Source organism: Cyprinodon tularosa, unplaced genomic scaffold, assembly GCF_016077235.1.
Source record: "Cyprinodon tularosa strain WSP-4 unplaced genomic scaffold, ASM1607723v1 ctg989, whole genome shotgun sequence".
Lineage (NCBI taxonomy): Eukaryota > Metazoa > Chordata > Actinopteri > Cyprinodontiformes > Cyprinodontidae > Cyprinodon > Cyprinodon tularosa.
This window is the reverse complement of record NW_024039772.1, coordinates 223,333-248,783: the sequence shown is the minus strand read 5'-3', so window position 1 is coordinate 248,783 and position 25,451 is coordinate 223,333. Positions and strand designations below refer to the sequence as shown.

At 36.6% G+C, this 25,451-nt stretch overlaps 1 protein-coding gene across 3 annotated transcripts in view; it reads right to left on the bottom strand.

Annotated features, from left to right (window-relative positions):
- Positions 1-20,536, bottom strand: part of LOC119777187 (L-amino-acid oxidase-like) — a 33,531-nt gene extending 12,995 nt beyond the window's left edge. The window contains exons 1-8 of one of the 3 annotated variants that reach the window (XM_038275991.1): positions 20,408-20,535; positions 12,749-12,808; positions 12,058-12,290; positions 11,111-11,223; positions 10,647-10,848; positions 6,639-6,707; positions 5,643-5,779; positions 321-1,146 (exon numbers count right to left, since the gene is read on the bottom strand). In XM_038275991.1, coding sequence (XP_038131919.1) covers positions 345-1,146; positions 5,643-5,779; positions 6,639-6,707; positions 10,647-10,848; positions 11,111-11,223; positions 12,058-12,290; positions 12,749-12,779 — 1,587 coding nt within the window. In that variant the 5' untranslated portion in view covers positions 12,780-12,808; positions 20,408-20,535 and the 3' untranslated portion in view covers positions 321-344. Of the gene's footprint in view, positions 1-320; positions 1,147-5,642; positions 5,780-6,638; positions 6,708-10,646; positions 10,849-11,110; positions 11,224-12,057; positions 12,291-12,748; positions 12,809-20,407 lie in introns of those variants that run through there. The other 2 variants (XM_038275992.1, XM_038275993.1) reach the window with 2 other exon arrangements.
- Positions 20,537-25,451: the final 4,915 nt, after the last annotated feature.

Here is a 25,451-nt window from a genome sequence, read left to right as displayed (position 1 = left end):
TTGACTCTAGAGATAGATGCGTAAATATAAACTAACTACTTCATAAAAAATCTGTGGGAAAAATGAAAACACTCAAAGTAGATAAGTTCGCAATATGAATTTTATTGACAAAAAGAAAAAAAAAACGGGCAACCTTTTTATTACATTTAAATTTATTTTTAGGTTAAAAACTTTATCAAGCAAACAACGAAATAATGTCATTATTGTGAAAAAGTTATTAGTAAAAAATGCATCATAAAGCAGAAAAATACCCATTTCGCAATATTTTTCTCTAAATATGATTTGGAATTATCTGTACCCCAAATTATAATTGATTTTCACTAAGATGACAGTATTTAACACATTTAAAGCTCATCCCTTCCTCTGCATTTATCTGAAAACAGTATTGTTTCATCATTAATATTGGAAGCCGCCCTGATTGCAGACTTCATTGCAGTCTCAATCCAAGCATGAGAGAACGCTGTGTGTTCTCCAGCAAAATGAATCCTGCCCTCATTCCTAAAGAGCTCAGTAGCGTACTCCAAGTGCTGATAGGGGGTGAAAAGAGCAAAGGCCCCATGACTGTATGGATCCTGGCTCCACTTCTTAACCAGAACACCAGTGCAGAGAGACCTGACGCGCTCACCGTGCAACAGGACCAGGTCTCTGAGAACCAGTTCTTTCAGCTCTTCATCGCTTGCGCCGAGAAAGAGGAGGGAGTCATCAGACCAGGTGTAGGAGGCCAGGAGGACGCCGATGGAGTCATTTCCTGGGAAACTGTGGCTCGGGTAATAGATGAAGCGTGATAGTCGATCTGTAATGCTCTTGCCTCCTCTGATTCCATCTGCCTCCCAGAACCTTTCGCTGAAGGTCAGAAGGATTTTAGTGGAGCTGTCATAGTGAACGGAGGTCAGGGCTTCCATCTTTTGGATGGAGAGCGGTGGGTCGAAGTCCATGTAAAGAGCTGCTTTCGTTGTTGTGGTCACCAAGACAAAGTCAGCATTAATGTGGCTTAGAGAGGACTCTTGATCTGTCTGGTAGAAGACGGTGACGCCTTCATGTGAATGTTTGATACGCTGAACCCTGGAGTTCAGGTAAATAGGGACATCAAGCAGTGTCAGAAAAGCGCTGGGAAGGAGGTCTGACCCACCAGCCACCTCATAGTACCTGAAAAACAAGAAAGATGGAGGTTTTTTATGGGAGAATTATCCTGCCATAATGCAAGAGCACATAATTTCAATTTGAGAAAAGAATTTCATCTTCTTGCACTCAAAACTTATAATTCTCACACTCAAAACATGCACTCTCTCTCAAATATTTTCTCTTCTCTCTCAAATCTTTGTTTTTTCTCTCAGATTTAATGCTTCTTGCACAGATATTTTCTCCTCTCGCTTGCCTTCTCCTCTTTGCGCACAAACCGCGCTATGCTCGAGTCTGAAATGCGCTCACAAACCAAGAGGCTCTGCTTGCGGATTTTTTCTGCTCTCTCGCGGATTGCAGGTGGATCGTCGCCTAGCAACCTTTCCAGCCAATAGAACGACAGCCTGGGAAAGGGTGCGCTTGTTTAACCCTACTGGGTGTGCCTGTGCTACTACGTCACTTATAAGAGCGCCAGCTGAAACTGCTATTTACAGTAGTTTTGTGGCTCGATTCAGCGAAGTTCAGTACTTATGGATAACCCAAACAATTCTGAATTAAGTAATTTTAAACAATTAGTGATTTGTTATGTAGAAAAGCAAAGAACCAACATATTAAATTATTATCTTGAAATACTTTGTTAGTATAATGGCAAATCTTTATGTTTTAACCAGTCAGTGAGTTATGAATGTTTTAAAATGTTGGATGAGTGGACAATTGGTTCGAAAGAGGAGTCCAATCGCAGCTCAAGTAGGACATTACAAGGAAAGGAGACTTATGTCTTCTGAAAGCCACCGCTGTTTTCACCTCAAAGGAGCTTTTCATTGGACTAACTATGCGGTTTGTTGGCTATATCAGCAGGTTCATAAATAATAAGTACTGTATTATGATATTAAAATTTGTATTTTTTTATTTAAATGTTATTATCATGTTTAATCAGACCTCAAATTTTATATTTAGTTAAGAGTGAGATGGTTAATTTTCGGAGGCGTGGATGACTTGACCCTGGAAGAGAAATCTTTTTCTCCTGACTTCTATAAGAAAATCAAAGTCAGGATTTTCTCTGACTGACAGCCCTGTGGCTGCAAGGCTATCAGTCAGAGGTGGCAGTCTGCAGCACTGCGGCCTCCAGGCCACCGTCCTGTCTCCATTTCTCTTCACCCTCTACACCTTCACCTTGTGGGCTGTGTGTCTGAGGGGAATGAGCTGGAGTACTGGTCAGTCATCATGGACTTTGTGGACTGTTGTGAGAAAAAACACCTGTGTTTAAACCCCAGTTAGACCAAGGCGATGGTAATCAACTTCAGGAGACGACCCCCGTGTGAACATTCAGGGGCAGGACATGGAAACTGTGGAGAGTTTCAAATACCTGGGTGTTCACGTCAATAAGAAAGCTGACTGGACACATAACACCATAATAATAAATGGAAATAACCATCCAACATTTTAACTTTTTGTAAAAAATTTATTTTCTCCCCTACATTTTGAAATTAATACTAACAAAGTATTTCAAGATAATAATTTGGTTGGTTCTTTGCTTTTGTACATAACAAACCACTAATTGTTTAAAAGTACTTAATTCAGAATTGTTTGGGTTATCCATTAGTACTCAACTTTGCTGAATCGAGCCACAAAACTACTGTAAATAGCAGTTTCAGCTGGCGCTCTTATAAGTGACGTAGTAGCACAGGCACACTCAGTAGGGTTAAACAAGCGCACCCTTTCCCAGGCTGTCGTTCTATTGGCTGAAAAGGTTGCTAGGCGACGATCCAACTGCAATCCGCGAGAGAGCAGAAAAAATCCGCAAGCAGAGCCTCTTGGTTTGTGAGCGCATTTCAGACTCGAGCAGAGCGCGGTTTGTGCGTAAAGAGGAGAAGGCAAGCGAGAGGAGAAAATATCTGTGCAAGAAGCATTAAATCTGAGAGAAGAAACAAAGATTTGAGAGAGAAGAGAAAATATTTGAGAGAGAGCGCATGTTTTGAGTGTGAGCATTATAAGTTTTGAGTGCAAGAAGATTAAATTCTTTTCTCAAATTGAAATTATGTGCTCTTGCATTATGGCAGGATAATTCTCCCATAGTTTTTATAATAATGAATACTGACATGTAAAACAATGAAGCTAAAATTCTATCACTTCTTACCAATCAACTATGGAGGCATTCTTTTATGAAGCTTTAAAATTATGAAGCCTAAATGAAAATTCAGTATGGCGACTCTTATCAGCTTCACCTAAATCGCCTGCAATGTCCCTTGTTCAGCTCTAGCCAATCAACTGGGGGGGGGACACCTTCTCCGAAGCCAATCAATTGTATTTACCCTTAATTTGAGTAGGTAGATAATATGATTTGCCAATGGAATGAGTATTTTTATTCTTAAAATAAGTTAGTCAGATATTATGTACTTGAAATAAGACAATGCCATTGTTTTTTCTTATTTTAGATGTCAATTGTCTTGTTCCATTGGCAAAGTGTCTCCTCAATTCAAGGAAAATGCACTTATTTTAAGAAAGAAATTTCTTATTTAGATTTTTTTCTTTGGCAGTCTAGCTTCTTTCTCCCTCATGCAAAAAAACTTTGACCCACCTTCACCCAATCTCCCTCTTTCTCAGTCCCCCTCATCCTCTGGCTTATTCCACCACCAGTGTCCAGTGGTTACACAACAAAACAAATGTTCATAGCGTCTATGTCTTCTGCCGGGGCCAGAGTGCCAAATAACTTATTTCTTCCATGTTAATATCTGGATATCTGCTTCCGTCTCCTTGAACCTCAGTCTGCCTGAGCCTGGTTCTGCTAGAGGTTTTTTATCCTGTTAAAAGGGTGTTTTCTTCTCCACTATCGCTACATGCATGCTTAGTGCAAGGGATTGCAGAGTCAATGAGTCGATGCAATCATCTGGGTTTCCTTAGGTAGAAAACCTAAGGAATCTTACTCTGTTACCTGTTGAAATAAATTGAGCAGCTTTTCTCTGTGTGAGTCGCTCCAGGTTGAAATTTATACATCTTAATGAAAAATAGCATTATATTAAATAAAAACTAAACTCACAGAAATTAACTGATCTGGACATCCCAAGATCAACAGAAATTTGATAAATTAGGTTTATTCATGCTGTTTTTTAAATGCTTTGCTTAGCTAAGAAAAACTGTCAGGTGTGCATGTAACAAAACTTAACAAAGTCTGTAAAGAAGAAGCTGATTCCAGCAATAAATCCGGAAATCGTCAAAGTAAAATATGTCCTACCAAAGAACAAAAATTGTCTTAGATCAGAGATGCTTAAATTCAGTCATCAGGAGTTGCAAACTTTTAGATGCATTAATTCTTTCTAACACACCTAAATCACATTAATATTTTACCACCAGGCCTCGACAAAGTTAAATAAAATTCTAGTGAGGGAAGTCAGCTGTTTGATCAGGTGTGTTGGAGCAAGGATGGATCTAGACATTTTAGTGTGGTAGGTCTCAAGGAATGGACTTGGCCATCCCCTCTTAGGCCCTGTCTTAACTCTCGCCCTGCCTCCTGGGTCCATCTTAACGAGGCACAAAAAACAATCTATCCCTGTTTTTGCAGTCTTACTTAGAAGCCCTTTTAGCTGCAGTATGGATCAAGGGAGCATAGAGGGTGTAGCAAAAAACCACTCTGAATAACTGGGACACACTCATACCCATCAGTAGGAAAGTGCAATTAAAGCAAATCAGGGCAGAAAAGTGAGAACTGGGAATGTCCTTAGAGTCACAACATAGCTCTAAAAAACTGAATCTAACCGAACCACAACAGTCAGTTTCACTATCAATTTCATAAACCCTGATGTTTTCCACACCCACAGCCTTACTGTGGTTCTGTGGTGGGATCTTTAGACAGCTGTAAAAGAAATAAAAGATGGCAAATTCCAATTAAATAAACTAGGCTTGCAAAGAAACATGGGTCATCATTCTTCCATAACATCAGATCTACAGGATATTAGGTGGAGTTATTTCACACACACTGCTTCTATCATTTTTTTTAACCTATATTATTAAATATTAAATTATTATTTTTATTGTTTTGGAATATATGTTCCATTTTTATTTATTTCTCAGACACCTCAGTCTGGCTTTACATCTTCCCCACTGAGCAAGTTCAGGCAAATCAACAGACTCTTCAGCTATGATACAGAAATCAGGTTTTGTTTGCCTGGAATGGCAGAGAGCCAGAGGAGAAGGTGTGGGTGATAAATGGAGGGCGCTATGCAGAAATAACAAAGCTGCAACTGCGGTTTACATGAGAAAACTTAAAGTGAAAGCTTAGACGTCTGCTGAAGCGTTGCAATCAGCTGCTATTGCAAGAATTAAAGTAGACTTTACCAAATATAATTCTGTTTATAACCCATAAATATAAGTTTTCTTTATCTTTTTGAGAACCTTCATTTATTTTTAAACTCATTTGATTTTAATTTCCAACTCTAGATAGGCAATATTGCACATGTAAATCAGATGAGAGATTCTGCCCTTAAAGGGTTTTTTTAAACAGATTTTGCCCTTTTAGTTTTCCTTACGTGACGTTATCACTGATGTCCGTTTGGTCATAAATCATCTCACTGAGTGCTGTGTACATGAGGCTCTGTTCATTCAACAGTACTCCAATCATCCGGATGGCCTCAAGGCTCAGATTTCCTTCTTCTTTCAAATATTCCTGTTAAAAAAGGGAAAAGCAAGATATTCTTGTTATGCTACTTTTGTTTTATCCCCAAATTTGAAAAGCCAAAACGTGTATTGATAAATACAGCAGTGTGAAAAAAGGCTGGAGAGCTCATCTGCCTTAAATAAATTGGTTTCAGTTTTCAGTTTAATTAAGAAGCAGTGGACTTCTTTAGTTATGACCTCAAGTGAGCTTCGTGATATAAGAAGGGTATGCAGATACAAATGTTCTTTGAATGGCAAAACTTTAATACTAAGGTTTTTTTCTGAGATTCATATTGCATATAAAGTATGTAATTTAAGGCTGAGGTTATTCATTGCAGCCATTACCAGGAGGTAATGACAGTATTGAATTTCCAGAACAATATTTTAATTCATACTGTACATTTTTTGGGGGGTTAATTATATTTAATTCTCTGAAAAGCAGATCTGTTCACTTGTGATGTGGTCGTTTTTTAGACTGAGGATTTTATCTTAAGTGGAAACCTTTCCCATTGTTTACAAACTTTGACACGGTGACCCATGCTGTTATTCTATACTGTGTAATAAATCTCACCAATACACAAGGTAGGCTTTGGCCATCTATGTACTATAAAAAAAAAAAAAAAAAAAAAAAAAAAAAACAAAAGGAACAAACAAAAAAAAACAACAACACATATTTAATTCCTGAATTTTAATATGGCGTAAGACTTGTAGTTAAAGTACAGTAAAAGCTATTTGGTCCGTCAGTTACGTTTAATTTGGTTTTGATTGTCAAAGGCAAACTATGGTTTCAATGTAAATATTTTAAACTGTATTTGTTGTACTTCTTGTCCTTTATTTAGCCTGTTCAATTAAATGATGCAGTGTGTTACCTTAACTGAGTAGTGATCATATTTTTTGAGGGCAGCCACACAGCCATGTGCTTGCACTTCATCTTTTACCTACAAAAAAAGAAAAAAAATTTAGATCATGGAAGAAGCAGAAGTTGAGATTTTATAGCTGCTGAGGTTAATATCTGTTCCTTTTTTTCCTTTTCCTTTTTATCCTTTTGGGCTTTTCAAGAAAATGCAAATTACAGGAAATTGGGATCTTTTCATAGTACATATGAACTGATTGAGATCAAACCAATCTAAATGCTATATAAATTAAACTAGATCTTTTGGTCAGTTTGTAATAATCATCTTTCTAGATGTTCTAAAGATTGTAAACACAATGTTGCCAACAGGAAATATAAAACCTTCTGGGCTGCAAATGAGAAGGTTCTCTTCAGAGCAACTGACAAGGTGTTTTTGTTTTAGAAGTACACAAACTTGTTGCGTGACTCCAGGCTATGATATGCATTGCATGACATAACATGCCTTGGCTCTGCACATCCATACCAAACAGTTGATTTCTATCTGTAAGCGTATGCAGATGATAAGGATTTACACATACCTTTAAATGCACTAACTTGAGAAACTACATTATTGGCAATAATTCAACTTTTTAAAAAAATGCAAAAAAGTAGGATTTATGCTTTATTTACTGTCCTGCAATGGATGATTTCATGGTGTGAGGGCAGACATGCAAACAACTAAATTAAAGTAGACATGTACCGTACACATAAAACTAAAAAAAAAAAAAAAAAAAAGCAGAAAAGTCAAAAGGTTAGAATAGACTGTAGAGGAAAGGAAAATCTACATTTCAAGAATCATTTGAAGAAAACCATTGTAATATTAAATGAAATGTCCACAAAAAGGGTATGGTATTTAAATATCTAATCAGCTTTCTGGGAGCAGTGAAAACCATTAAGGGAGGAAGGTACTGTCATAGCGCCCCTTTGTTCCCTTAGGGTTCTGCAGTTCTGCAGTATCTATGGCGCTCTCCAGTTCTGTAACAGCTTAATGAACGATATAGAATACACTATGCTACATGTTACAGTATTTGAGTTAGGATCCTCCTGTCCCCTACTAGTAGATAGTAGAAAGTAATTTAAATCTGCTGACTAAAAAAATATTTTTAGAGGGGAAAATATAAGTCATGAAAATGTGTACCGGTAAATCTTTCCTTTTATAGTGCCACACTATCAATATAATGCTTTTGCTGAAGAGTCAACGGCCAAATGCAAGCAAAAATCATCATTGGGAGGATGCATGTGAACATCTGGTTTGGAAAATTTTTATAAAATCTACTTCTGATTAAAAAAAAAAGGTACTGTAGATGTATGTGTAATTACCTCAAGCCGTTTTGTTGTCACCCCATGTTTAAATGAGGCTGCAGAGACCTTTTTGTCTTTGATGTTTATTGTTCTTTTGTGCAGAATTTAAACTTTTGGATATGTGGCCCAAGATTGCAAGTCTGCTTTCATTTGAGAGTTGTGAACAGGCCTAAAGGGTTTTCAATTTTTTGTTTTGGGGAAAAGGTTCATAGAGTCATAGAGCAATTCAATAGATTAACCCTTATATTATGTTGAAAAAAAATTACATTCATTATGTTGCGGGTCATTTTGACCCGCACTGTGTAAATACAAGCAAAATAGTCAAGAAAACAGGTTAAACCAATAACCAATTTATTTTAGATTACTTAAACATTAAGTCAAGTGACAAACCATACAGTTTTAATTCACACACTTTATTTAGGTTTAAAATGTTCCCTCTTCACAAATTTTGTTTTTTAGAAATTTAGCTTTAAAATTCGCTAGTTACTAATATTTTGAACATTCAACAATTTTAAAGTTCTCCACATGATGGGAAGAATGTAACTGCTTTCTGCAGATGGAATTCATACATTTTACACAAGATGTACTTGTTTTACTGTCCTCTCTGGAGGAACAGAGCTGGGACCTTTTCCTCTTCTCTTCACCCATCTCCACTTTATGTTGGTTGGGTAGTGGGCAGTCTTGCCCTGGCAGCTGTATATTGCTGTGACTTTGTCCAGATTGTCAACTACTCCTCTGATTAAAGGGATAGTTCGGTATTTTTGACATGAATCTGTATGGCATCCCCATCACCAGTGTCATGCAATCACACTGACTTACCCCTGGCAGCGTCCTGTGAGCAGAGTTCTCGTCCAGTTTTGGTCAAGCCAAAAGTAGTCCGGCAGGTTTGCTAGGCCCAGCGAAATAAAACGTTTCTCTTCCCAAAACATTATGTGTTCAAAAGAGTGATATTTTTGCATCCCAAAAACGTTGTAGTGGAAAAAGTCACACGTCGTTATCACTTGGTCCTATTTTCTCTCTGTTCGTATCAGTGCGCGCCGTCATTCAGACAGCTAGGGCCTACTAACCTGACAACAGCCAGATGCATGTCTCCCTCCGCCCAGCTAGGAGCTAGGCGGAGGGAGACATGCATCTGGCTGTTGTTGAGCTCGCTGTCTGAATGACGGCGCGCACTGATACGAACAGAGAGAAAATAGGACCAAGTGATAACGACGTGTGACTTTTTCCACTACAACGTTTTTGGGATGCAAAAATATCACTCTTTTGAACACATAATGTTTTGGGAAGAGAAACGTTTTATTTCGCTGGGTCTAGCAAACCTGCCGGACTACTTTCGGCTTGACCAAAACTGGACGAGAACTCTGCTCACAGGATGCGGCCAGGGGTAAGTCAGTGTGATTGCATGACACTGGTGATGGGGATGCCATACAGATTCATGTCAAAAATACCGAACTATCCCTTTAAGTTATAATCCAGGATCATTTGTGCCTTCAAGTCCTTTCTTGTTCTCAGAGATATATCAGCTTGCATTATATTCATGATAAGAACCTTCTGTTCCCAACCTTGTCAGCTTTCTTTTCTGAAGTTCTTCTCCAAACAGGTAGGACATAGAGGTCGTCACAAGTGATTTTATGACTTGCAGCCCTTCATTCATCTCCAGCATGAAACACATTCCCTGATTCTTCTAAGCTTTTCCTCCAGATAGCTTTCCAGTATACAGTATACTTGCATATATCATGCATAGCTGGATTTTGCACCTCAGGTTGCCTATATTATGATATGGGCATTCTGAGCAATGCTGACTGAATCTCTTCAATTCATGTGATTGCAAATCTGGTAGGACCAGGAATTTTTATCAAATTAGCTGATGATAGTCTGCATCAACTCTGGTGTTGTGATGTTGTCACTCTTGCAGAAGATGATTGCCTCATTCCTGGGCTTTCATCTGTTTGGGGGATAATAGAAGACTCTTCCTCTGAGTCCATCTCATAGTAGGAGAATTGGTCATGTGGGTCAACAATAACTTTGTCTTCTGATTCTGAAATATCCTCTGCCTTAGAAACCTCTTGCTCTACATCACTATCCAAGTTCAAAATTTGTGAAACAGACTACTCAGCTGTAATCCTTCAGGAGCTCAGTTTTTGGTGAGTTTTTTCATATAGATGACGTGAGAGCAGGGACAAGAACTAGTGTAAGAAAGTTCCCTCCCTTACCACACCTGGGTCTGGGTCTCAGAGGCAAATGAAAGGAGTAAAGTACATCAAAGAGCCATTTTTATTTATCTGAATGGCTACTTACCCACATTGAAGTGTCCGGGTCAAAATGACCCATAACATCATATTTGTATACATACTCTGCACAGACACTCCACTACACATCAGAGTGGCCAGATTTTACATACATGTTCATGACCCCAGATGAGGAAAAGTCACCAAATTTCATGAAGAAGAAAAAAAGATAACCAGTACTTTGATCAACACAAAAACTGAAATGGGTCAAATTGACCCTTAACATAATATAAGGGTTAAATGTAAATTTCACTACTTGTTGTATGATGAACACCTTTTCTGTCACTTTTTCAATATAAGAAAGACTGAGCAAATCTGAAGAACATACTTTTTCTTAACTATCAAGGGGAGATCATTTTCATCTTTTCCACCAACAACTTCTCATTCCAACATACCTTTTGCAAAGCTTTTTGTAGCAGATCATCAGCTGACATCCCCTTCTCACTCTTTCTTACATTGTAGTTGAGGATATCAGGGTTTGCTTTGACTGCATAGGTTCTTTTCTTGACCCCATTGACCAAATAGAAAGTGTTATTGTCATCCATTGTGAACTTGTTCAGCTTTACGCCCAGCTGTTCTGCAAACCAAAGGACGATGCTGTTGGCAAAACAGGTGACAGTGATTGATAAGCCTATTATTAGAGATAAAACATTTTGAGGAATAGTGGCATTTGAGTTTGCTGAAAGAGACAATGGTTTTAGTATTATGTCTTGAACATAATTCTTGTTTAGGTTTTTTTTTTAAAGACATTTTCCTATCCATTCTAATCATATGTCATATTAGTTGCAGCACTTTAAGCTTTTTCTAATAAAATCTCAAGATGGTTTGATGACATAAAGACTTTGTTTATAAAACCTACCGGTGAAAACTTGGGATTCTCATGGCCCCCAGTTCAGCATACCATCCTTCGTTTTTATTCCTGTAGGTTTCAACTCGTCCACCAACTCGACCACTGGCCTCTATTATCGTCACCTTGTTTAAATAAATAAATGTAAGCTTTAGAGGAGCTTCAGAGTCTGTTTTTCAAAGTTACACATTCAAATTTTACACAAATTGCTTAAAACTGTATGAAAAAATAAATAAATATTGAACTACTTTTGGAAAGAGTTAGCCAACTTAGAGTGAACAAATCAGGGATTTTCTTCTTTTTTGGCCACTACTTATTGGTAATCACATGATTACCATTTAGCAATACTTACTCATATGATTACCACTGTTTGCTCAAGGCTCTTGAAAAAAGCAGTAACTTTTTTTGCTGTCACAGAGATTTTTGGTCGACAGTAGCAGCCAATTCAAAATGGCCATTCCCAGCAAGACTCCAGCCGTATGGCAGCCCACTTCCCACCAACCCCCAGTGAAACCCCGCCCAACTTCCAGCCACTGGAGTGAACCCCTCTTGCATATTTCTTTACTCTGACTCCACCCTTTCACTGAATTATAAGGTCTGACTAGGAGATGATGCTTCTCTTTAGATCTTAATGTCCGCAAATCATGAGAGAAAGAATATTTTAGTACAAAGATTGATGTTTTAAAAGGAATTTTAGGGGACCGGCCAAGGGCTCATCACGGAAAGTGAGAAAATATTTTTAATGGCTTCTACTCTAAACAATACAACAGCTACCCCACAACAGGCTAGCATAGACTCCAGCGCACCCACCCTTAACAAGCTAAGAGGCTATAGAAAATGTGTGCCTTACCTAAAAGTTTGATTTAGACTATAATTTTCCCTCATAGGTGAAGTTTTCATAGCATAATAGTAAACTTTCGTGAATCTAGAATGGACAGTTGTGGTTGGGTTACACGTACCTGGTGCCCAGCTTCTTGAAGCAATCTAGCTGCTGTCAGTCCAGCCATGCCAGCTCCCACAATAACTACATGATTAGAGGTGTTAATGTGAGGGAGGCCATTTTTTGCTGTTTCCAGCAGTTCATTGTAGTCTTTGTCCTTCAAGCATTCGGCCAGACTTTCCTTCAGACTGACAGCAGTGATGTGGCAGCAGCACATAGTCAGCAGCAGCAAACCAATGGCAACTGGATACACTAATTGAATTAAAACACTGATTAATTAAAAATGGCATAACTGATTGAAAGCACTGTCAAACTATTAAAGCTAATGTGCAGTTAAGCAACATCTGGAACTTGTATAATTCATCCCTAAATAATGCTAAAAAATCAAAACTGTTACTTTTTGAAATGTCACATAAGGACATAAGCTCAGTCTTAAAGTAGTTCACATGATTTGAGCAATAATGAAAAATCCAAAATTGTCATTTTAACCTCAAAGTCACAAAGCAGAACTATAGATTCTTCAGTGGTTTTTCCTGCAGACAGGAAATAACGACACTGAAGTGAGATTGTTGATATTAACTTTAAAAAAAATGGAAGGTAATATCTTCATTTTTCACTTTGCTTCATTAATACATATATACAATTTTTCCCAACTCTTTAGCTGATATGCAGACTAAGCACTTATCAATTATCTTAAATGTAATACTTACATAGTTTGGATTTTTCCACATGCCGTCCCATCTTGGATCTCAGATTTTGTTTTCTATCTTCTTTGATAAACATAATCAAACAGAAATAAGGTTGTTTAAAAAGATTAAGCCTGGCCTATAAATGACAAACATTTGAACCAGGGAATTTCTACGATTCATTAGGCATAATTATATTTAAAGGTAATTTGATTGATGTTTTATAAGAAATTTACCAAAAAATTTCACATGAAAATGTCTTGCATTTTTATCATTACATTTATTCACAGATATATTGCATCAAAGATTTAAATGAATAGAATAATAATAATAAAATTGATCATCATTTAAATGTATTTTCTTCCTACAATTAACAGAGAGACAAAATGAGAAAAAAAAAAAGAAATGTTTCTCAGGGTTCAGGTGTGGTAGTAGTTGTTACAAAAAGTAATTGCCAAAAAATATCTCTGGACTGGCTATACAAGAATAAACAAAAACAAATAAAAAATATCAAATTTTGATTGAGAAAAAATTTAATATTCACAAAAGAAAATTTAAATATTTATATTAAAGAGATAGATGTTTCTTACCTACGGTTGACACGCAGTTACACTTGTTCGAAAGGTTGTGACAAACACTTTCAGTTTCTGCTGGATTTAGTTTAGCCAAGCAAGCTAGGCTGCATGATTGTATGACTCATGGTTTACACAGCCTTCCCATTCATCCTTTATCGAGACACAACGTTACGTGAAAATAAACAGATATTACGACCCATAAAACAAAATGCACATCAGTGCCAATAAAGCTCATGTTTATGTTGTTGTTTTTTGAATTTATGTTGAAGTCAGACTCTTGGTGTAGAAGTCGGGGCATGGTACCTGCAAATTTTATCTCCCTGACTACTGTATTAAAGAAAAGTTCAAAGAGTAGGGAGGACCTAGAGAGTCACTAAAAAAGAAAAAAATAATTTCAAATTAACATTTCAATCAGGCAATTTGAATAGTATTTTCTAATTGCACATTTCAAATTAATAAAGAGTAATTGTAAAATGTATTTATTAATCCATCATTAAATACTGTGATTTGTAAATGTATTTTCAAATCATATGTCTAAATGATTTAAAAACACAATTCATGAATCTGGTTATAAATAACTTTCTCTAATCATACATGTTTATAAAAGATAATTTCTAATTGATTTTCCCTTTTTTGCTTGTTTTAATCTTTTTTCCATTTTTGTTTTGCTTTACCCTCTCCATTTACTTTTCCCCTGACGCTTCTGGCCACTGGAAACCAGTTAAACCAATCCCAGTTGCTCCTCGGATATAACCAGCTCTCTGATTAGTTAGACTGCCTCATTTGATTCACAAAATAATCTATAAGAGAGTGAAAGCAGTGAAATAATGAAATAGTTCAGGGACAGTTTGTGCATAAACTCCAAACACATCTTTTAGTTCCTTGTTTTTCTTTCAAATGCTTAAAACCCACATTTGAGCTGAGTTTCCTCTGACGTCATGTGCTCAGCTATCTGGTTCAGGCTTTAACTGTCTGTATTTTGCAACACAGAATCCTATAAAGTTCCTTATAAAAAAATACAAAAAACATACAACTAAAGTAAATATTATTTTTTAAAACAAAAGCCTCTCTTCACCATCCAAGATTTCATTTGCATAATGTTGACCGCCTGGTTTTCAGTAAAAACACTTTCAGTTTGGTCTCTGAGTTTTACAGTACTGTTTGAAAGCAGAATCTGGAAATGGTGAGTTTATTACACAGAAGCTGTAAAAAAAAAAGTCAGCTGCTTAAGGACTAAGGTACTTTTTTACAACATTAACCTTCTCTCACAGCTGAAATCAGTTTTTATTAGAGGCAGTGCATTTTAACAAACATTTTAAATGTATCAGTACATAGTTATCGCAACTTAACTAAAGTAACTAAAACTAGTTATATTCTGTTGACACTTGGTTCAATACTTTTATTTTAAAATATATATTTAAATAAACAAGTTTTTCTCCTTTCAGTTATGCTTCTGTTCTGTTTAGTTAGGAATTTTATGATCCTATGTACTTTGATTTAAAGGTTGTAATAAAACAAGGTCTATAGCATAAGTGTATAAATCACATGTAACAATACTGTATAAAACTATAATATTTAGTTCCTTAGTTACTCCAAATTATGATTTCACCTCATTAAAAGCAGAACTTTTGTTGGCAGCAAGGCCTCAGACACCATGCCCCCCCGAGACAGGCTGTAGGAAACCTAATTTACTATTATAGAATTCATTCATTTAATATAATAATTTTGAAATTAATTTGAATTGGATTGAATTATAGGGGATACTAAACTTTTAATCCTAAAACAACAAAAAAGGCTGCTACCCAGCATGTCTAAAAAATTTCAAATCTTAATTTTTGTAGAATCTACAGATCGGGAATTATCAAGAATGTGAACATAGCAAATGTGATGGTATTTTTAAGATTTGTAGGAGTTCACCTTGGCTACAGATTTATAGCGCAGGAATTAAAAGGAGATGCTTTTTTGTTTTTTTGATTAGCGCATGTTTTGCTTCAGTCTTGTTAAAGCCATGGTTATAATCAGTTAAAAGACAAAACTACTTGTCTACTCTTGTCTGTATCTATTTAAATATGATGTAAACGTTTCTTTGTATTTTTATTAAAACATTTTCTCTGTTTCTTTGAAATATTTCAAAATTGTATTCAACATATTCATGGCATTTAGGTCCGGATTCCCATGGCATTACGCAGCACTTATGCAGGTTCTCTGTGTAATTTATCTAATATCAGGTCCCTATGAATTTAACCTACTTTGGCCCCTAAGCAGCGGTTTTCAAGGGGTAAATTCATAGAAATAAAGTTAAAATTGCCATAGTAGAAAGAACAATGTTTTTGTTCTTTGTTATTTTGGAGTAATTAAGGTTTTATTGATCTCTGAGTAATGCATAATTAACCTTGTATGTCTAAAATCATTCCTTTATTGTAAATTTTGTCAGCTTGTCTGTGTTCTACTTTAAACAATATGATGTGTTGAACTACATCATCTATTTTCACAACTCTTGTGAGACACTTTTGTGTAAAGTAGGGCATTCATTTATAAAAAAAAAATTGTGTGCCCCACAGCAATTACGAATTATATGGCAGCATTGTATCTCCAGCAACTGTAACATGTTTTATGAGCTGCAACTTAAAACTGATTAAAACTAGACTAAAATTTTTTTTTGAGTTTTAGCCAACTAAAACTGGACTAAAACTATCACATACAGTAATGACTAAAATTTGACTAAAACTACTAATAGTTTTCATCCTGAAGATGAAAACTAAGACTAAATTTAAGATGGCTGTCAATCAAAAACAACACTGCTAGCTACACTCTTACCCATCAGTTTGCATGCACATATTTACATAGGATAATTACACAGCAGGGCAGCATCATCACTCAGTAAACAAGTTACTCATAACTTAAGAATGCTAATAGCAGGAGGACGGTTTGATCCCCTGGGCGTGCTCTCCACCATTTTGTGCCTGGCGCTGGCATTTTCTGGGCAGGGAGGGGCTATGTCAGAGTCAAAGCTGCTCTCAAGCATGTAGATACATGCACATATGGCCGGCCAGGCTGTGTATAAAAGAGACGGCAAAAAAACTCAGAGAGATGGTGTTTGTCATCACACTGTAGTCTATCTTAACAGATACCTTTTAGTTCTTCACAAAACTCTTCTTTAGCACTTTCTCTATAAAATAACATTTGTTCATTGCCTCTTTTAAAGATGTCATTTGAAACAACGCCTTTTTGGTCCTAATACTGTTTTCTATATCATACACACACAGTACTACTACATACTCACAGTATGTTTTTCTTCTTTAAATTGGAATGTACTTAAAATTCAGTAATATTAGACACACCCACTTACATGAAAAAGTATGACAATAATAACACTTCATCTCCCATTTTTAATCTATAACAATGAACTTAAAAAAAGTGGGATTAATATTTATATATACCCCAAATAGTCTATTTTGTTGATTTTATTAACATTGGAATTAAATCATATAAACACATAGCAGCAGAAAATGTTAATTTTGTTGTGACCTCAAGTACTATTCTCCTTTATCTACTTTTCCTATTGACCTTTGGAAATACTTTACTCCAAAGCGACATTCGCTCGTCACACTGAAGACAGTGCAGAAAACTGAAGGTCATATAAACACAGGCTCTTCAGTAATGTCATTGGTCTACTTGATGCCAGAGGCAACCATCATGTGTTCAGTAGGCCAGTTACAGATACTCTTTAGTAGAGCAAAGCTGCCATATTACATGTTCGAAACATGTTTCTCAAATGTTACATTTGAAACGCAGAAAAATAATACATGCCAAAAAAAAAAATGCATTTACCCCATCAAATATGGATGCATTCATACACTGTTATAAATGTATCCATATGATTGCATCGACTCATTGACTCAAACACAATCCCTAAGACTAAGCATGCTTGTAGTGACAGTGGAGAGGAAAAACTCCCCTTTAACAGATAAAAACCTACAGCAGAACCAGGCTCAGTATGAGTGGCTATCTCTCGAGGCCGACTGGGGTTCAAGGAGACAGAAGCAGAGATACAAAAAGCAGCTGTAAAAGGCGGCCCCGTCCAGGAAACACACAGCCAGGCAGAGGAGCACCTAGCCAGCTAGCATGTCAAAGGATGAACAGAGCACATCTAGCCAGTCACGGTCAGAGAAACAGGACTACACTGGATAACAGGCCAATCTCCAGCATCTATAAATTATTGTGAATTATTTCACAATTTCACACAAATAAAGGCCCACTAATGCAAATGCACAAAAAATAGTGCATTATTTAAAATTTTCTTGGTTAAAATGATGAAATGAAATATGTCTACATCATCAACCATGATATAGTTTACAGCTCTATAAAGACACAACTTTGTTGAAGTTAGAATGCGAGCAAAAAGCATTACTCTTTTAAGTCAAATGTTACCCAATGTGTAGTGTAGGAGACTCGAATTAGATTATTTACTAACAGGCTGTCAGTAGGTCACAGGGAGACCATCTCTTTGTAAATGGGACAGGTTGGTCTGTGGCATTCGGCCTTACTCAAAGAATTACCAAAGAAATCTGTAAAACCTCTAAACTTAAAAGTATTTTATTATGGATATTTATCTGCTTTCAGATACTGCATAGTCATGCTTAAGGTCACACCTAATTCTGTTGATTGTTGTTCAGAATATTTATGACCATAGATCAGAACCACCAGTCTTTCCCCTAAACATAAAAACCACAACATCTAAACCAGTGTGAGAACAGCACTAAAGGATGGGTCACATTTCTGAGAAGCAGGAAATACCCCAGCCACGTTCAGACATATAACCTCAGTTTCATATGTAGGGCACCATTACAACCACCAATGCACCAGAGAGACATCTGTATTTGTTCCTTCATGCTAGACAGCAAAAACCACAGAGCTGCTGAGTTAGTAGCTTTTGTCAGCAAGTGGGAACCGATCACTTTGGGCTATATAGCTTATGCATTATACTCAAGCCCATTCAAGACCAAATGCTATAAGGCCTTTGATTAGCAAAGCTGCACCTGATATCAGCTCCTGTCCTTGGATCAAGTTCATTTCTTTCCTTTTTCATGTGGTATTGGTAGCGCCTGTACAGAGATTAATTCCAACCATATGTATTTCCAATTCTACAACACAGACTGAGGGCTGATAACTTGGTTAAGTGAACAGGAAGAAGGAAAGCTAGGAAGGGATTTTAATTTATAGACTCTGAGTATCCACCATTGGGTATTAGGACTGTTTTGTTTCCTGTTCAGCAGGGTTAGGAGAGGTTTCAGGTATAGAGAAACAGAGGATCATACACTGTCTGCTACAGAGCAGAACTGCTGCACCACCAGGTGTGAATTATCGGCTGTAGTGACGTCCACCTCTCATTTGAGACAGTATTTGCTGGGGCAAAAAATTAACAACAGGAGTATAATTTTCAAGAGTTCCACCTACCAGGGAGTAGCCATCAAAGCTAGAACTTCGATATTTTCAACATAAATTAACTTAGTTTAGGTGAAAAGAGGGACGTTTTGACCAATCAGTTTAGCTAACGGCCGCTCAAACTGAAACCAGTTCTAATATTAATAAATTAAACTACAATTTAGAACAAACCGTTTATCACAATACATCACATACATTGGGGTGGGGTGGGATGGGTGGGGGGCATGCTGAGAGGGAGAATGGTTTACCGAGGTCATGCGTGCCGCAGAACGCTGTCTTTGGCAAGTTCTTATGGCTGCCGAGGGCCCCAGCTGTATAATGCTGCCTTTTTCTATGTGAAAAGATAGGAGCCACATTTGGGAAGGAGAGGGGAATAAAAAGCATATTTCACACTTTAGAGACCAACAAGACCTCCATCATCCTTTGCCCTATCTCAAAGAATTTTTAGAAATAGTCGAAAAACTGAGCTTTAAAATTCATATAGTGGCATCTGGCTTTTTTTTTTTAAGTTACTTTATTCTTTTATACTTTAGGTAGTTTTTGTGCACATACTTTTTTACTTGAGTAAAGAGGTCAAGTTGAGAGGTCAAGTGAACACATGTAACACAAGACAGAGATTTCAGCAGACGGTCACATGCAAGGCTGGGGTCACATGAAATCCCATTTGAGACAGTAGTGTGTGTAGGATGAGTGCGTTCTTCTGGGCGCATCCACAGATGTTGGAGGATAGGGGAAGGGGGGAGCAGTTTCAGTATACCCGATGTTACTGGTGAAACCATTGCAGACTTCAGGAAAAATGTGTCTATAAACTTTAGAGCTATCTTTCAGTAGACAGCAGTTTTTCTTTCAAATAATTAAAACCCAATTTAGAAATGACTCTAAACTCATCCTCTGCTCAGCTATCTCATTCACATTTTAGATGATCTAAAAATGATGTCTTATTCATCAACAACTCCTGTGAAGATCACCTTAAAACCCCCATATAAAGTAAAGAAGGCCCCATTTTCATCAAAGATTACATTTTCATTATGTCAACCCAACTGTTTTTAAGAAAAAACACTTTCAGTTTGCTCTTCAGTTGTACAGTAATGTTCGAAAGCAGAAGTTGGAAAGAATGAGTGCATTACAAAAAGACGTCAGCTGCTTAAGAAGTAAAGTACTGGCTTACAACATGACTTCCTAAAGTTTAGTTTTACTAGAGAAGCGGAAACGCTTTACATGTAGATGTGAACATTTATCACAAATAAGCTGAAACCTGTTGACAGTTTCCTGCAAACTCTCATATATATATATATATATATATATATATATATATATATATATATATATATATATATATATATATATATATATATACTGCTTATTTGTTTTGTGTCCAAAGGTTTTCGGCATTAAATTAAAATAAACCATGCTGATGGCCTTCATTGAAAATGCTAACAGAAGGAGGATGGTTTTTGGATGTATTTGTAAAGATGGTTCAGCTTTTTTTCCTAAAACATGTTAAAAGTGTAATTATGAACTCATTTTCCAGAGATTATTAGAAACAAAGACTAAAAGGACAAAATTAGACAAAACTCAATCTCCCCATCCCTCCCCATCAGTTGCTATGGTAATTACAAATAGTTCTTTTTCACAAAATCATTTTTTATTAAACTGTACTTACATCAAGCTGTAATTAAGTGTTGTAAAAATCCTGTCTTTCATATGTCCTCATCTAGGTGCTGTTTCTCTTTGTTGTTTCACTGTACCCTCCTTCCCCCATATGCCACATACTCTTTACATCTGAATGTGTTCTGTGGTATGATTTTCAGTGAGCATGAAGATCCGCCTTCTTTCGAAGCACTGTTAGCTTATCAAGTTGAATCTCTGCTTTTCTCCACCTACCATGCACGCCTACTACCTGATGAAAACTCAACATCAACTCTGTTTTATCTACCTTTATCAGCTTGTGCGTGTCTGTGTGTGATACAGAACACCTGGCAGCCATCATCACTTCACCTGGTTCGCCTAGTCATTAACTGCTCTGGCACCACAGCAAACTCGCTAAACAACAACTACTGTAAATACATACAACTCAGCTGCATCCCTACCACAGGGAATACAAGGAATACAATCAGCAACAATGTTAAGGAGAAACAAACAATATATATATATGTATAAATTTGTAACCATATTCTGATCCAAGATATCTAATATCTAATTTGCCAATCAGTGCCAGAAGTAGTTAAAGAATTAATAAAAAAAAAACACTCCAAATTAATATTGATATTGAGATAAAAAAGTATACCACATTTGTTTTTTTTTTTCCAGTATCTGTTTGAAGATAATGTTTTTTTTTCAGCTTCTTTCAAAACACAGTGAAATACTTTGACCGCTCAGTTCTTGTCAAACAATAAAACTTGTCAGAAACTGATGAAAGCCATGTCTCCGCATAGAATCGGAACATCAGGTGAAGAAGTCATTAGCAGAAACACCTGATCAATCATGGTAGCTAGTTAGCTACATCACAGCTGATTCAAAAAAATTAGTTCAATTGCCTGTGTTGCGCAATAACCACAAATTTACCATTTCCATCCAGATTTTCTGATACAGTACTTCCAAATGTTTATTAGAGAAAGCTGATGGAAACATGCCTATTGTTGCTATAATTACTCTGAGTTTTGGTTAAGTAAGTTTGGTTAAAGCAGTTTAAACATTTTGGGGGGGCACTGGTGCATGAGTACTGATTTATATAAATTTTGCTTCTAAGAAGTATATTTGAACTCTACATCTTGAACTTTCATAGTTTCCAAATTAAAAATCGAGCTGTTGTTTAAGTTCAAGAACCCGAGTCTGCTGCTTTAACTGCTGGGTGAAAGGCAGTACACCCCAATGTCGCCATCGACTCAATGACCACGATTGGACAATCTGAGCAAGAACGGTCTCCATAGTAATGAACAATCAATTGTCATTGATCTCCAAAATGATAAGGAGGAAAAGTGTTGTTCTGGACATTCTGCAGTTGCTCTGTAATGTTGGAGAGGGTCCATCTCATGCACCTCCTATCTCATTGAGCAAGGATTCAGCCAAGCTCTTCATATGCAGACGAAATATCGTAACTGGCTTCACCTGGTTAGCTCAGGCGCACTCAGGCTAAAAATGACCCTAAGCTTCCCAGTGTCCAGGTGTGAATAAGCTGGCGGTGGGCCGCAAAGTGCGGGGCTCTCACTAAATAAAGTTATATTCGTCCCATGGAGCAGTTCTTATTAAAAATTTTCTCTTTCCCTCAGTTACTTATTACATCTTTTGTAAGCGCAGAACCCAATATTTTTTCCCCTTAGCATCTCAGTCTTCAGTTAATTTTCATGACTTTACACTTCACACTCTTGACACTTTTAATGAGTCAAGAGCGCATTAATTGATATTTGAGCTATCTCTGGTAAAAACACAGCCTGAAATTCTACTCAACTCAACTAGAGCTGAGGGTCATATTGCATTCAGAGTAACCTTTCCTCATTGTAAACCAGCTTACACAAATTACTCAATATACAAACATGACCTATTATTTCTTTGATTTACTTTAAAATGGTCAGCTTTGCTTAGCAGCACATCAAGTTGTTGGGGCATAAATGCAACTTCAAGTCAAAAGCGAAACCATCTTCAAGCAAAACCATGCTTTTTTTCTCTTACAGCATAAGCAACCACCAAGCGTGACAAAAGATGGGTTATGTTTTTGAGAAACAGGAAATGCACAAAGCAGACAGGATAACCTCAGCTTCATCTCAGGGTACCACCACAGACACTGTTTTATGAAGACTAGACTAATCTTTGTCTTTTTAGGTTTAGATTCAAGGGCACACAGTTTTCTGTCGTGCAACTATGTTATATTTTTGCCCACCCCAATAGGGGTGGTAAATATATTATTTAATCAGAGAATAATCGGACTGTGTTATATAGTTTATGAACACATATCCTGCTGGCTATGTGTCAGAAGAATAAATTAACCTGTGAATCAAAGTTTGTGTAGCACTTTACAACAATACCAGGACGACCAAAGTACTTCACAGAAAGATAAAAACATTGTAAAACACAAAAATCCTAAGCATAAAACAGTGTGTTCCATAAGATAGTTTGAAAAAGGAGTCTTTAATCTGCACTTAAAAAGGGGCAAATCTGTGAGAACCTGCAGACCGTGGGGCTACCTGCCTGGCACAGCACCACACTGAAACATCTGTTGCAAGTTATGATGCAAATTTTCATTGACAGAAATGTTTACATTGTTTATCATACAAATCTTTACAGCATTGAAAAACATAATGAATATTTTACCTGTTGTACACCATATTATAAAAAAAGACATAACATAAATCTAGAAACTACAACAAAATAGGAATTAAACCAATAAAACTAGAAAACAAGGAGCAAAGTAAAGTACAACAGAACCAAGACCATATAATTTTAAGCCATCCTACGCCCCTTGAGAACTTTTAGTTAGATCAAATGAATGTCATTTAGTTAAATCAAGTGAAAGTCATTTCAGGTAACCTTTCCTTAGAGTTTACTAGCCTTTGGGTAAAGAGCCTTCTCTCCAAGAAACCCTCACGAGATCTGGAACAGACTTAAACTGTTCCTCCTTGCATCTGGCCCAGCAACTGCCGTCGACCTGAACTAACAACCTCCACCTGAAAAATCTATTCTCTTCTACCAAGCTTTCAGCCACAACCTGAGATCCCACTCACCTCTCAATGGTTAAGGATTGTCACTCAGAAGATTAAGCCTGCTGCATTTATCCCCGCCACGTTCCATTATAACACTGTGCCATGCTTTTCAGAGAACCAGACCCCCAGAGCCGCTGTTTATAAATCTCCCCTCCTCTGCCCTTCATACTGTTGATATAAATATTTATCACACTTGGATCTTCATGTCAAAACCATGACAACTATAAGCTTTATCAAAAAGGAAAGTTTTAAGCTTTGTCTTAAAAGTAGACAGGGTGTCTGGCTCATGGACTAATCTGGTGCTTATTTCCACTGGAGGGGAGCCTGATAACTAAAAGATCTGCCTCCCATTCTACTAGTAAACCTGCAGACTGCTCTGTTAGGGATATAAAGGACTGTTAGATATCTGATATCTGATGGAGCTTGGATGTTTAGGGCTTTATATGTAACAAAGAATATATTACTTATATTCTGGGTTTATTAGGAACCCAATTAATGGAAAATAATAGATTAGAAATATTACCTCTCTTTTTTATCTTCACCAGTTTAGAATAAAATGAGTGCACATACAATAGTTTGTGACATGGATCAACTCTAGCACCATTTCGTGGGTCAGAGGCTAAAAACTTTGAATCTCGCTCAGCCACATCTGCATATTGGAGATACTGAAACTTAACAGCTAATTTATGTAATGGTTTCATATGGTTCAAAACAGGCTTTTATAAGGAATTGTGATCAATGAGCTACTTTAAAGTAGCACATGGCTACATACCTATCTAGATAGTATCTGATTAAATGCAGTTACAGGATTTCAACCCACTTGTAATGCTATTTTCTCTCTCGGGGTGGGGGTGTTGGTGCCGGCGCCGGGGGCAATTGCCATACTGCTACACTTGTGAAAGTAAAATCTGTTGGGCTCTTTTTGGCATCAAGACAATTATTGTTATTGCCACATTGCCAGACAGGACACTTTAAAAAAAAAAAAAGAAAAATATGATATTTTTTCTCTAAAATCTATATACTCCCTCAGTAAAGGACACACATTTTCTAATGAGCTTTGTGTGTCTGATCTAGGCTTTCATGTGCCACAGACATGCACTAACTTTAAGAAAGTTTATGCCTGTAGTATAAACTTGACTGGCTGCAGGAATTTAAACCAGAACTCATTCTGAGTTGTCAATTCTCTTTCTTTCTCAGAGAAAGCAGGTAGATCAGATTTTTTTTATCACCAGCTCAGTCTGACAGTTAGGGGAAGATATTCATTCAATACATAAAAAAAAAAAAAAAAAAAAAAAACAATCTTGGAATAAAACATAATACTATTATTGAAATGTGTTTTATGAGATGTTATATTTAATTAATTGGCAGAATTAATGAAGGTTTAATTAATAACAGTAAATTTAATTGAGAAGATAAAAAGTGAAACATGTAGTTGTGATGTCTTTGGTATCATCAGACTTGTTGATCGTGCCACCTAGTGGACAAACAAGGTTAACAGGTGTTGGACACAAATAAATAGCAAAGGGAACTCAAAATGATCTACCTATCTAACAAAAATTGAGAAAAACACACACACACATATATGTATATGAATATACATATATACATATGTATGTGTGTAAATAAATATTCATATATTACAATCAAAAAGTGGAACAAAATCTATGTGATATCTTTTTTGACAAATAAAAAATAGGAAAATTTGGTATGCAAACTTTAAACATAATTTTTTATGGATATATTTAAGAAATGGTTTCTTCCATAAAGGCCAGATTTGTGCAGTATACAACTGATTTTTGTCCTATGGACAGTCTCCTGCCTCAGGTGTACATCTGATACTCCTTTCATTTCAATATTATTACTTGCACTGTGCTATTTGGGATGTTTAATGCTTGGGGAATCTTTTGGTATTCAAATCTGGCTTTAAACTTTTCCATAACAGTATCTTGGACCTGCCTGGTGTGTTCCTTGTTCTTCGTGATCCTCTCTGCGCTTTAAACAGACCTCCGA